The 13,250-nt window shown below is 37.8% G+C and overlaps 1 protein-coding gene across 2 annotated transcripts in view; it reads left to right on the forward strand.

Annotated features, from left to right (window-relative positions):
• SPIRE1 (spire type actin nucleation factor 1) overlaps positions 1-13,250 on the forward strand; it is a 263,983-nt gene that overhangs the window by 17,857 nt on the left and 232,876 nt on the right. For both annotated transcript variants that reach the window (XM_036760909.1, XM_036760915.1), the window contains exon 2: positions 13,158-13,192. In XM_036760909.1, the coding sequence (XP_036616804.1) occupies positions 13,158-13,192 (35 nt within the window). The remainder of the gene's footprint in view (positions 1-13,157; positions 13,193-13,250) is intronic.

Below are 13,250 nucleotides of genomic sequence, written 5' to 3' on the forward strand. Positions count from 1 at the left end.
CCTTCTATTTGTCTGACAGCTCCTTCTCTGACTCCTTTGCTGGATCCTCCTCCAGATTACTCCCTTTAATTTAGATGTTCCTCAGTGTATTGTCCTAAGTCGTCTTCTTTTCTTCCTTTATGTTGCTTCACATTGGCTTCCATCTATTTAATTCCCATCTCTATGCTGATGCATCTCAAATCTACCTTTCCTGCCCCACTTTTTCTGCTGATCTCCAATCTCACATCTCCAACTGACTTTCAGATACCTCAAACTGAATGTCCAGTAAACATCTTATATTCAATATATCCAAGACAGAACTCATTATCTTTCTCCCTAAACCCTTCCTGCTCTTACCTTCTCTATTGCTGTACAGGGCAGTACCATTTTCCTGGGTCCCCTAGGTTTGTAAACCTAGGAGTCATCCTGGATTCCTCATTATTTCTTACTCCTCATAGCTGATCTATTGCCAAGGACTGCCACTTTCACCTTTGCAACATTTCTTGTATACATGCCCTTATCTCCCCTGACACTGCCACCACCCTGGTGCAGGCTCCCATTACCTCATGTCTCTCTGCCTGCCTCAAGTCTTTCCCCACTCCAGTCCATCCTCCATTCAGCCACTAAATTGATTTTCCTAGCATGCAGGTATGATCATGTTATTCCCCTCCCTCCCCATAAATTCCAGTGGTTTCCTGTTGCCTCCAGGGTCAGATACAAAATAGTGTTTGGCATTCAAAGTCCTATATAACATAGCCCTTTCTGTCTTTGTGCTCGTCTTACACCTTAGTCCCCAACATGTACTTTTCCATTGAGTGATACCTGCTTCCTGGCTGTCCCATGAACAAGATACTCCATTTTACTGCTCTGGGCATTTTCTCTGGCTGTCCTCTCAAACACTTTCCCTCTCCAACTACAGCTTCTTACCTCCCTAGCTTCCTTTAAGTCCCAGATAAAATATCACCTTCTATAGAAAGCCTTCCCTAACCCCTCTTAATTTTACTGTCTTGTCTCTGTTAATTATTTCTTATTTATCCTGTATTTAGCTTATTTTGTGTTTGTGTGTTGTCCTCCCATTAGTTTGCAAGCTCCTTGGGGGCAGGGATTGTCTTTTGCCTCTTTTTGTATCCTCAGCACTTAATACAATGCCTGGCACATATGTAATTGATTAATAAATGCTTGTTCACTTGACCTTCTCCAAAACTTTTAAAGGGCTTGAAGCTCTAAACGCTTGAGTAGCTTTCCCTGAGGCAGTATGTGTCAGAGGTAGGATTTGAGCCCAGGTCTTCCTGACTTTGAAGACAGATTTCTATCTACTATTGCCATGCTGCCTTTCAGAATGTGTGTGTGTATGTGTGTACATATGTGTACATATACATATATATGCATATTCTAATACTCTATGAAGCATGATTATAAAATGACCTTGACAAATAATGTTAATTATAGTTGATACTTTAGCAAGTTTATAATTTCATAAATGATGAGAAAAGAAACATTGATGGCAGGGATATGGCTGTTTTAGACTATTATGTGAGTGATGACTTAGTTGTAAACAAAATGATGATTTATTTGGAGTAATTCAGGAGAGGAAGTGATACTATTTCTTCACTTACAACCTTATTTGTATTTGGACTGGTATTCTATATCAGAGATCCATTTGACAAAATTCCTTTTTCCCACAGACTTAGCTATTGAAGATAACTCAGAAGATAATTCAGGCTGGTGTTTTGATCTAGGCAGGTTGAAATCTACTTTATTCTAGACAGATTGTTTAATTCCATTTTAAATGTGTTCAAGAATGGAGATTTTACAACGTTTATGATTTAGTTTTTTTTAGATCCTCAAACATTTATGAAATATCCGATACCATGTGTAAAGTGCCGTGTTTCAGGCAGGCTCTGGAGATCAGAAAGAAAACTAGCTAAGGTTTCTGCTCTCTAGGAACTTCTCCTCTCTGAATTTGTTTCCTCATCTGTAAAATGGTGATAATGATACCTATTTGATCTTCCTCACAGGATTGAGTCTTAAATGAGATAACATGTAAAGTGCTTTACATTTTGAAGTACTATACAAGTGCGCATTGTTGGAGATGTCCAAATAGTGATTTAAAAAATTTGAGGAGGAAGGAATCATTGTTCCTTAGGTGGATTGGGGGATGTGAGATTAGCCTTGAACTAAATGAAGAAGATTTTGACAAGTGGAAATTGGGGATGGAGGAATCCATTCCAGATGTAAAGATAGGGATGTACAAGACATAGAGGTCAGTGAGGGCAGGATGAAATTGGGGAAGAGTGAGTAAGGAAGGTAGAAAGAAAGACTGCAAGTGGGGAGACTAGTTAGAAGACTGTTATAGTAGACTATATAAAAATATGTCTTGAATGAACACGGTGGCAGTGTAGTAGGGGATGTATGTGAGATACAGTGGGGTTAATTTCAATAGAATTTTGGAAGCTAATTTTATGTGGAGGATGAGGTAGAAGAATCAAAACTGACTCAGAGGTTTGGTGGCTGGTGACCAGGATGAAAGAAAAGGAAATTAGGAGGAGAGGCATAAGTTTTTGTTGGAAGAAGATTTCACTTTTAGAAATATTGAATTGGAAGTAATGGACAGCTAGCCAGATGGAGATGTCCAACAGATAGTTTGAAAAACAGTAAAATAGCTAAGAGGCTAGATGGAAAGCTGTCTTCATAGAAGTGATAATTGAAGTAATAGGAATGAGTGATAGCCTGTTTGAATGTGTTTGTCATTCTTATCTTCAAAACATTTTTTCTTATGTTACTAACCCTTTTAATTTATTGGAATTTCCTATGCTTTGTGCAATGTAGGTATAGTAAATGTGATTGGGTTACTGAGTTGTCTTTGCTAAGTTTGCTTTTAAGTGGAGGATTGCCTGTACTGTGTATGATTACATGGGGCTAGCCAGCATCTTATACCTTTTACCCCAAATTTTCAATAATGAATTATCTTTTCCTTGTCTATTCTCTAGCTTCCCTTTGCTTAGAGTGAATATAAAATTTTGTATTGGAAGTGAAGGAACAATAAATTTATTTTTATAGTCAGCTTTTCTGGGATGCATCCACTCTATAATGAATTCAGGGCAAGGTATGCTTGAATATTATTGTATTGCAAGAAAGACTCAGTGTACATATGTGGATTGAGGATTATAGACATACTACTGTTTTCTAAAAAGGGCCTTGTGAGGAAAACCTCAGCCAAACAAACCCAAACTTTTCATTGTGACCCACATTTACTTTTAAGCTATGGTGATCTTTTTTCCAAATGAAAAATATAGAATTCTAAAAATTTGAATGTCATCTGAGATAAAAATGAATCATTTTTTGTTTAATTTGTAAAAAAGTAGATCATAAAACTATTCAGTTGTATTACATACTATTGCTGTAATTTTTTGTAAAACATTTTGCATATCTAAAAAGTTATTTTATATGACCAATATGAAATATTACACATTGCTTTTATTATTCATCATGTAACATTAGAGCAATGACTTGTATTAGGGCAAAAGTCCTGTAAGTTTTGAGAGAACTTCTGGTTTAATTGGTATTTTGATGAAAAATAGCTATGCATGAAAGATTGCTCTGTTCCACAAAATAGTAAAACACATGTTTATGTTTTATTAATATGTGTGTATATATATCTATACCTATATGAATATATATACTCAAGATATTAAAAGAGAAATAAAGCCAAATCTAGTGGTTTCTGGAGATGCTTTATTACTAACATGAAACCTTTTAGCGAGGTTAAAGTATAAATTTGGAAGGCTGTTCTAAAATGATAGTTTCATGTTTTGCCTCTACTTTCTCTGCCCAGGAGAATGACCTTTACCTTGGAAATAACAGGACAAAAGGAGTTGGTAGCCAAGATAAACAGAGAGATAATGAGAGAAGACCTAGTTGCCCTTGATGAATTCTAGGAGTATAGCCCAGATGCATCACATCCTTGGGTACCGAAAGAACTAGCAGCTGTGATTGCTGATCCAGTGCCAGTAATACTTGAAAAATCTGTGAAAAAGAGGAGAGCTACGTCAAGATTGTGTAAAGCCACAGATGGCGTGCTTATCACATTTGCATATGATACAACTGGCAGGAAGACTAACACACTGGAGGACAGAGTCTGAATCCAAAGAAGGTCTTGATAGGCTTGAACACTGTGCTGAATGTAAGAAGATGAAATTCAGTGGGGATAAATGTTAAATTTTACACTTGGATTTAAACAGTCAACAACTTTACAAGTGCAAGATGCCTGATGCATGTTTAGAGAACAGTTTGGTTGTAAAAGATCTAGGGGTTTTAGTGGACTGCAAACTCAACATTAGTCAATGTGGCAAGCAATAAAATCTAAAACCATTTTAGGCTAAATTGAGAGGTGTATCTTTTAGGCATAAGGAGGTACTAGACCTGTATTCTGCCCTGGTCAGACCACATCTAGAGGATTGTGTTTGGTTTCAGTCACTCTAGTTTTAGAAGGACCTTGATAAACCAGAGAGTGTTCAGAAGAGGGCAGCTAGGATGGCAAAGGGACTTGGGTCCATATAATATGAGGATAGCTGCAAGAATTGTGGGTATTTAGCCAGAGAAGGACTCAGGGTGATATATTTGTGTTCAAGTATTCGAAGGGCCCTCATGTGGAAGAGGGATTAGCCTTGTTCTCTCTGGCCCCAGAGGGAGCAACTAGGAGTGATGGGGCAAATAAGGTAAACTTAGGCCTGGTGCTAGGAAAACCTAACAATTTAGAGCTATGCAAAAGTAGAATAGGTTGCCTGGAAAGGTGGTGAGTTTCCCCTTACTGGAGGACTTCAAAAAAAGTTGAATGATGACTTGTTTTATTGTGGTGGGTCTTTCTTTTGGAATGGTTTGGACCAAGGCATTGAAATCTCTTCTCTAAAATTTTCTGATTCTTTGATTTTTTGTGTAGATTCACTCAGATTTGTGAATAAGTTTCCTATTTTGAGAGAGCCTTTGAAGCTATTTCTATTTTGTTAGGACCTATAAACAGGTTTGGTAACCAAGTGTTGAATTCACTGGGTTTTACATGATTGCCCCATAGGTTTTGAGACTCTCCAGGGAGTGATGAAGGCCTTGCCAGAGGCAGAATTCCTGAAGGTGGTTTGGCATGTCTGAATGCTCCATCCACTGTCATAGTCTAGTATACCTCTCCACCCAGGCAAGTGTTCTGATTGGGTAAGAAGTACTGTAACTTGTCTGCTGTCCATTAATTGCTAGGCAGCAGAAATTCCAGCCCTGTAATGAGAAAGGTATCATAGCAAAAAAGTAGAAAGCCCACACTTAAGGTACTGCTTTGTTGTGACTTGTCTGTTAATGTTTCATGAACTAAGTAAGTATGGAAATGCCTGTGGAGTATCTCATAAGTAAAGCAGCTCTGTTTATATTTTGTATAGCTTCATCTTCCTTTTATGCAAATTCAAGGGAATCCAGAAAACATGGATGCTAAAGTAAAGAATTTCTACTATTTTATTACAGGAATGTTTCTGTATTATGTAAATATTGTGTTATGTTTCCATTTAATTTATCTCTGTCAGTTGGTGCAAAAAATATTTCTTAAACATTTACTGTGTGCTAAACACTGTAGCATTAAGGATACAAAGAAAGACAAAAACAGCACCTGCCCTAAAGGAGTATGCGACGTAATGGGAAAGATACCATTTGAATGACTGGGAACATACAAGATACAAGTGAACAATAAATAGATCAAAGCTAATATGACAGAGAAGGCACTAGCAACCAGGGGTTGGAGTTATGACTGGGAATGCCCTTCTGGGGGAGAAAGGACTTAAACTGAGTCTTGAAGGAAGACTTAGATGGGAGGAAATCAAGAGGCAGAGATGAAAGTGAAGGAGGGAAGAGCATTTCAGGTATGGGGGATAGCCAGGCAGAGGCAAAGAGGTGGAGCTGCAAGTAGGCCAGTATAAGCGGAATATAAGGTCTAAGATAGCTAGTGTCCAGATAATAAAGAGCTTTAAGTGACAAGGCAGAGGAGTTTAATGTTAGATCCTGGAGGCAATAGGGAGCCTTTGGAGCCTAATAGGATCTCCTGGAGGTAGGGGGAAGCGTGACAATATGATCAGACTTAAATTTTAGAAAATAACCTTGACATCCAAGTGGAAGTTATGCTGGAGTGGAGAGAGCCTTGAGGCAGGGAGATCAGCAAGAAAGAAGGCTTCTATGAATTCATTTCCCACCTGGATGCTTTCTTGGACTTCATGATCTCCAGAAACTCATTATTCTGCAAGATAAAATCAACTCTGAAACTCATGTATCCTCAGCACCCTCTGCCCCGGGGGGACACCTTCTTTCCTCTGATTGGAGAGGATGGAGGGTGAACATGGGAGACCTCCCTGATCCTCTGTCATTTAAGGAGGGCTCTCAGGGAGTTTACCTCATCTTCCCACCTTGCTTTCCTGAACTTGATCTCCAGGAATTCATCATTCTGCAAAATGAAATCAGTTCGGAAACTCAGAAACTCTCACCCCCTCATTTCCCTCCCATCTGTAGTACTTCATCATCCTTCGCCTTCCCCAGCCTCCCTGCCTTTCAGTTTCCTTTTATGTGCTGTCTTCCCTCAGTAGAGTGTGAGCTCCTTGAGGAAAATGACTCTTATGCCTTTAGCACAGTCCCCAGCACATAGTAGGCTCTTAAGAAGTGTTTATTCATTTTGACTTTGACCCTGAGCAAGTCACTTAACCTTTGTCTGCCTCACTTTCCTCAGTTTTAAAATGGCAATAATAATACCACTTACCTCCTAGGATGGTTTTGCGGGTGAGTGAGACAGCGTTTATAAAGCGCTCTGCAAACCTCACAGCGCTGTGTATGTATCTTAATTGCTATTATTGTTGTTGTTGTTGTTGTTATTGTTAGATGTGATTAGGGTCTGAACTAGGGTTGTGTTTATATACATAGAGAGCAAGAGACATATGAGAAAGAAGACGGGAATGAGAGAAAGAGGTGTGAAACACTAAGTTTGGTAATGGATTGGATATGTGGGGTAAGGAAAAATGAAGAGCAGAGGATGATACCAAGCTTGTGAGCCTGGGTGACTAGCAGGATGGTAACGCTATTGAAAGTAGGGAAATTTGTAAGAGGGCAGCTTTTTGTGGAGAAAGATGAGTTCTGTTTTGAGTTTAAGAAATCTGTAGGACATTGAGCTTGAGATGTGCAAGAAAGCAATTGGTGAGTTGTAATTAATGGTGCAGGAGAGAGACTTGGGTTGGATATATACATCTGGGAATCATCTGGGGAGATGATAATTGAACCCATGAGAGTAGGTGAGATCAAGTAATATTTATTCCCCTTGTCTTCAAGTATGTCATTTCAGCTATAAAAGTAATTCTTTTGACAAAGATGATTTGAGTGAATAATGGTTTGCTCAAGAATTCTAGTTCACTAGACATAGAGTAATAATGTTAACTATTTTGTATGTAATAATTTCGAAAATATTTTATACCTTGCATACTACTTTGAACTTTTTGTGCAGTTATGTTTTGTTTTCTCTTATTTATGTACTAGTTTTTAAGCTTTGTGAGGATACCAAGTATGACTTGTTTATCTTTGTATTCTCCAAGTATCTCTTTGCACATAGTTAGATTTGTTTTGATTTAATTTTTTGCTTTATAGGTGGCATGAATCCCAAGACTCTTTTGGTCAGAGACATATAATGACAGTAATGAATATTTTAATATTATAGTATCTGAGAATTAGAAAGGACCTCAGAATCTGCTTATTCTAATTTATACTTGATTGAAGTCCTTAATCCTCTCTATATAATTCCTGACAAATAGGAATCCAGTTTCACTTCGACAGTCTCCAGCGATAGGAAAACAGTATGCTAAGAAGCATGGGAGCAAGCACAAAGCCCTGCTTCCCTCTGTTGGTGACTGGGAAAGCACGAGAGCGTTGTCTTTTATCCAGAATCTGTGTAAGCATGCCATCAAGAAACTGGTGTACAATACTGATGAACTTCTCTGGACAGCCAGTGGTCTTCCACGAGCTCTCACAACTGACAGTATCAAAGACCTTAGGTCAATAAATGTTGTGTACAGGCCTCTGTTCTGCCCCTGGCACTTCTGTAGTGTCGGACAGCAACACCATGTTGGCCATTCCTGAGCCCTTTCTGAAGCCACACTGGTTCTTGGGTAGATGACCATCTTCCAGGTGAAGGATTAGTCAATTAAAGAGGACTCTGGCAAGAATATTATCAGCAGTGAATAAGAGAGATACCTCCCCTGTTACTGTCACAGGACAACCTATTTCCCTTTATAGAGATGGACAATAGAGGCATCCTTGATCTCCTGAGAGATAACTTCCTCTTTCCATATAACCTGGAAGAAAGTGGAACCCCTCCTGTCTTGTAGATCTCTTCTGGGATGGAATCAGCACCACATGCTTTGCCACATGAGAGGAGTTCAGAATTGTACACCAGTTTCATGGTGGCATGCTTGCATGGGTTGTGGTTAAAGGATGAAGCTCTCAGACTTTCCCAGTCACCAGTGGAGTAAAAGCAGGGCTCTGTGCTTGTTCCCATGCTTTTTAACATGATGCTTTTAGATGCCTTCAACAAGGAAGAAAATGGCATCAAGGTCAACTACTGAACTGATGGTAAAATATTTAACTTGAAAAGGCTACAAGTGAACACTAAAGTGGAGGGAGAGTTCCTGCATGGCTTTTTGTTTGCTGTTGATTGTGCACTCAGTGCAGCCTCTGAGGCCAAGATGCGACAAAGTATGGATCACTTGTGCTAATTTTGACCTGACAATCAGCACCAAGAAAACAGAGGTTCTTCAACCATCAGTACCATACCATCCATATATGAAATCATTGGTTACAGCAAATGTAGAAATTTTGAATGCTCTTGATAAGTTCACTTACCTTGGCATTATACTTTCTAGAGTTGTCTACATAAATGATGAATTTGATGCGCACATTACCAGAGCTTTATCAGCATTTGTGAGGCTTTGAAAGAACGTGTGGGAGATGAGGTGTTATTAGACTGCATACCAGACTGAAGGTCTACAGAGCCATTGTGCTGATTTCATTTTTGCCTGTGAAACCTGTGCAGTATATGAGCACCATGCCAAAAAATTGAATCTCTTCTATTTGAATTGTCTTAGGAAGATTCTGGAGTCACCTGGCAAAATAAGGTACCAGAAAGTACCTTTCTCAAGCTGGACTGCCACACATTCCAACTCTACTGCAGAGAGTATAACTCTGATAGGCTGGCCATGTTGTTTGAATGCCAAGCATGTGTATACCTAAAAACCTATTTTACAGAGAACTCATACAAGGCAAGCTCTGACATGGAGGTCAGAAGAAGTGATACAAGGAAACTCTCAGATCTCCCTGAAGAACTTTAGTATGGATTGTTGGGACCTGGGAGACTCAGGCGCAGGACCACCTAGCATGGTGTGCCTGCATCAAAGAAGGGGCTGCGCTTTATGAGCAAAGCAGAATCGATGTAGCACAAAGGAAACATGAGATGTGCAATTCTAGAGACATCTCCATCCTAAATGTTCTTATGGACTATTTGTGCCCGACTTATGGAGGGGCCTTCTGAGCTCCAACTGGACTGATCAGCCACAGTTGAACACTGACCTTGACCCCAATATTGTGATATCATTGGTCCTCTTCTAGCAGGAAGGACAAATAACAAAAAAAACCTGTGACTAGAACATGGGGGCAGTATTTTAAATAGTGGTAAATGCATTGGCTCTGGTGTCAAAGAATTGGCATTCAAATTCTGTCTTTGATACTTATCACCAGTATGACCTTGGGCAAGTCACTTAACCTCTGTAGACCTCCTTTTCCCTATCTATAAAATCAGGGGATCAGATTAGATTGCCCCCGGGGTTCCTTTAAGCTCTGTATCTGAGGTTTTATAGTGCAGTATCTATGGAATTGAATACAGTATCCGAAATACGGTTTGCTCAGGGCAATAGCAAATTGGTGGGATCATAGATTTAGTGCCAGAAGGCACTTCAGAGGGAATGGGGAAGTGAAGGGAATAAATATTTACATAGTTCCTACTGTGTGCCAGGCACTGTGCTAAATGATTTACAAATAATACTTCATTTGATCCTCAACAACCCTGAGAGGTGAGTGCTATTATTATACTCAGAGGGGTTAAGTGACTTGCCCCCAACCATACAAATAACAAGTGTCAACTGAAATTCTAACCTATGACCTTGAATCTAAACCCCACACTTTCTATTATACCCTGTTGCCTCTATATTAGCTTTCTCATGCTGGATACTGTGTTTCTCTTAATGTAGCTGAAGAGTGCATTAGCTTCTTTGGACACTGTATCATACTGCTAACTCATTGACTGTGGAGTTTGTTAAACCCCCAAATACTTTTCAGACAAACTACTCTCCAGTCATGCTTCTACAACCCTTGTGGAGTTGATTTTTTGAACTCAATTGTAAGACTTTTGATTTATCCCTACTAAATTTCATTTTATTAGATTAGGTCTAATATTGTAGGCCTTTTTGGATTTTGCTTGTCATTCAGTGTGTGAGCTCTCCTTTCAGTTTTGTATCATCTCTGTGCTCTCCAGCTTGGAATATTTCATAGGCAATTTTCTTCTTCCTTTTTTTATTGTCCTTAATACTTTTATTATATTTGTAAGAGCCCAGACAAATAATTTTTTTGCTAGCTGTTATTAATGTACTCCATCCCTGTTCAGGAAACTGTTATTCTTATGTTCCAAGTCATGAAGTAGAGCTATAGGTTCATTTTCCTACTGTAGCATCTACTATAGTGCTAGGTCAGTGGAAGGCTTCCTAGTACTTACTGTGGGAGGTGTTAAGAGTTCCCTGCATTGATGAAATCATAGGTTTAGGCCTGTATTTTATATATTGTGTTCATAATCTTATCACATTGGGGCTATTTCTATAATCAGTGTATTAAATGCATATATGCCCATTTTATGGAACTTGGAACATAATTTTACTGTTTAAAAAATTATGAACATTTATAGTCATATCTGTGCTTTTATAACTTTGTTGATAATATCAGTGATTGGACCATCCCTAATCATAATGTTCTTTTTGTGAAAAAAAATAGACGAACTTTACAACAGTTTGTTTTTCAATTGTTTTTGTTTGTTTGTCCTTTGCTGATCTTTGCTGAGCTCCTAGGGTTTTAGAGCTGGGAGAGACTGAGAATCTGATGCACCGCCACATTTTTCACATCAGAAAAACAAAGAAACTAAGCAGTTCAGAAACTTGTCCAGCATCTCATAGCTAGCTCCTCAGTGGCAGCCCATCATTATTATTATTGAGCCACTTGAGCAACAGCAGTAAAATAACAATAACAAAATTACAACCCTTTTTTTGTACATAGAAAAGAGAGCAGAGAAGGCCAGAGCAAATAAGTAATTGCTATATTTTAAGTTTTATATTTAAAAATTCAAATTACAAGTGGTTTGGGTTTTATGGTTTTATTTAGGATTTTGTTCTTTTTTGTTGGTTTGATTTCAAGGTTTATATTCTCTGAAATGTTAAAATAATTTTTTATTATAATCTGCTAATGGTGGGTTAGTAGAAAAATATTCATATCCACAAGGGTAATAAACATTAAGAAATAGGCTGCCTTTGTAACAATAACAGGAAAGAGAAATAATTCTAATTGAATTTAGAATTTTTGAAACTTGAATTTTGTGGCTTCAATTTCTGTTATGAAGACAAGAATAACTATAGAACAACAACAATAATAATGCTAGGAAATTGATTTTTTCATAAAAAATGACCCAGTATAAATTCAATTTTCCTTCCCTTTCCTAAATGAATAAATAAATTATTTATTTATCTTTGTAAGGGTTTGGTCTTCTTTAATAGTGGAACTCCAAGTTGATAAAAATAAGCTTGTATTTACCCCTTCCTTCATTATGACAGAGCATTGAACAGGGTGGTATAGTAAAACATGTTCATTTCTAATTATCTTGGCATGAAGAATACTTTGGACAAATTATTAACTTTTTATATATTTATTTGTTTAAAAATGTTATTTTAGAGTGTATATATTTATTTAGATGAATGTATATTTGTTGTTTTATAGATATATGCTTATCTAAAAAAATATATCATTGTGTATACTGTGGCACAGTGTATTGAAAGCCTATATACCATGGCCTTCTAGGTCTTGCCTATTGACACATTGATTTTGTGACCCTGGGCAAGTCACTTTAGCCTCTCAGTGTGCTCCCAGGCTTTAAATTTCAGAGAAAGTACTGATGCACCGCCTCTGGAGTGCCTTATGCCAGAGTCAGACACAGGTTGAGTTATAAAAGAATATTTCAATAAACAAGCACTTTTATTTTATACTGTGGCTTTAAATAACTCCTAATGGACAGTTTGCTGGCACTTGAAGAATGTTTTTGCCACAACTTAAATGGACTGTGAACTTTGGTTTATGTATCAAATAGTAAGGTTCTTTTTTTGTGTGGTTATTGTTCTCCTGGTATGGCAACTTCTCCCCATTACAGATGGGCAACTGTTCTGTAACTTAGAGTTTTTCTGGGTATTAAGGGTTTAGTGATTTATCTATGTTTACGTAGTATGTGTCAGAGGGAGGATTGTAGTTTGAGTTTTTCTTACTCTCCAAGATTAGCCTTCTATCTGCTAAGCCATGGAGTTTCTTTTTTAAGAAGGTAGAGATTTAAAAATACTTAATTTTTATTAATTAGCAAATGTTAATATTGAACACATCCATTTTAGGTTTGGTGCTATTGTATGTAAACCTTTGTAATTACTCAGTCTCTTAAGAATTATTGTTGCTGATTACCCAAAGGACAATGGTGGGTTAGAATAGGCTGCAACCATATTGCCGATGAAAAATTACATAGGATAAGTGCCATAAAGGGTATCATTAGAGAAATAGATGTTACCAGAAAAGGGGAAAAGCTGGTAAAGTAACAATAGCAAGGGACAAGAACAAGTGATCTGCCTACATAGTCTACTGGTATCCATCTGTGGTTGAGAAATATAGAGAAAGACATTGGAGTTATAGCCAAAGGAGTCCCCATGTTGATTAGATCATTGGTAAAGATACTATTCTTTAAAAGGGCCATGTGCGGCTTGAATTTTTGGCAGTGATGATTATATTTAAAATTTTGAAAATGACAAGTCTTATTTTCATTACAGGTACATTGGGATATTCACATTGTACAGAAACAGAGGTAAGATAAATTTCCTGATTTAATCAAATGATCTCAGTTCATAAGAAGCCTACCTATA

Source organism: Trichosurus vulpecula, chromosome 1 (assembly GCF_011100635.1).
Source record: "Trichosurus vulpecula isolate mTriVul1 chromosome 1, mTriVul1.pri, whole genome shotgun sequence".
Lineage (NCBI taxonomy): Eukaryota > Metazoa > Chordata > Mammalia > Diprotodontia > Phalangeridae > Trichosurus > Trichosurus vulpecula.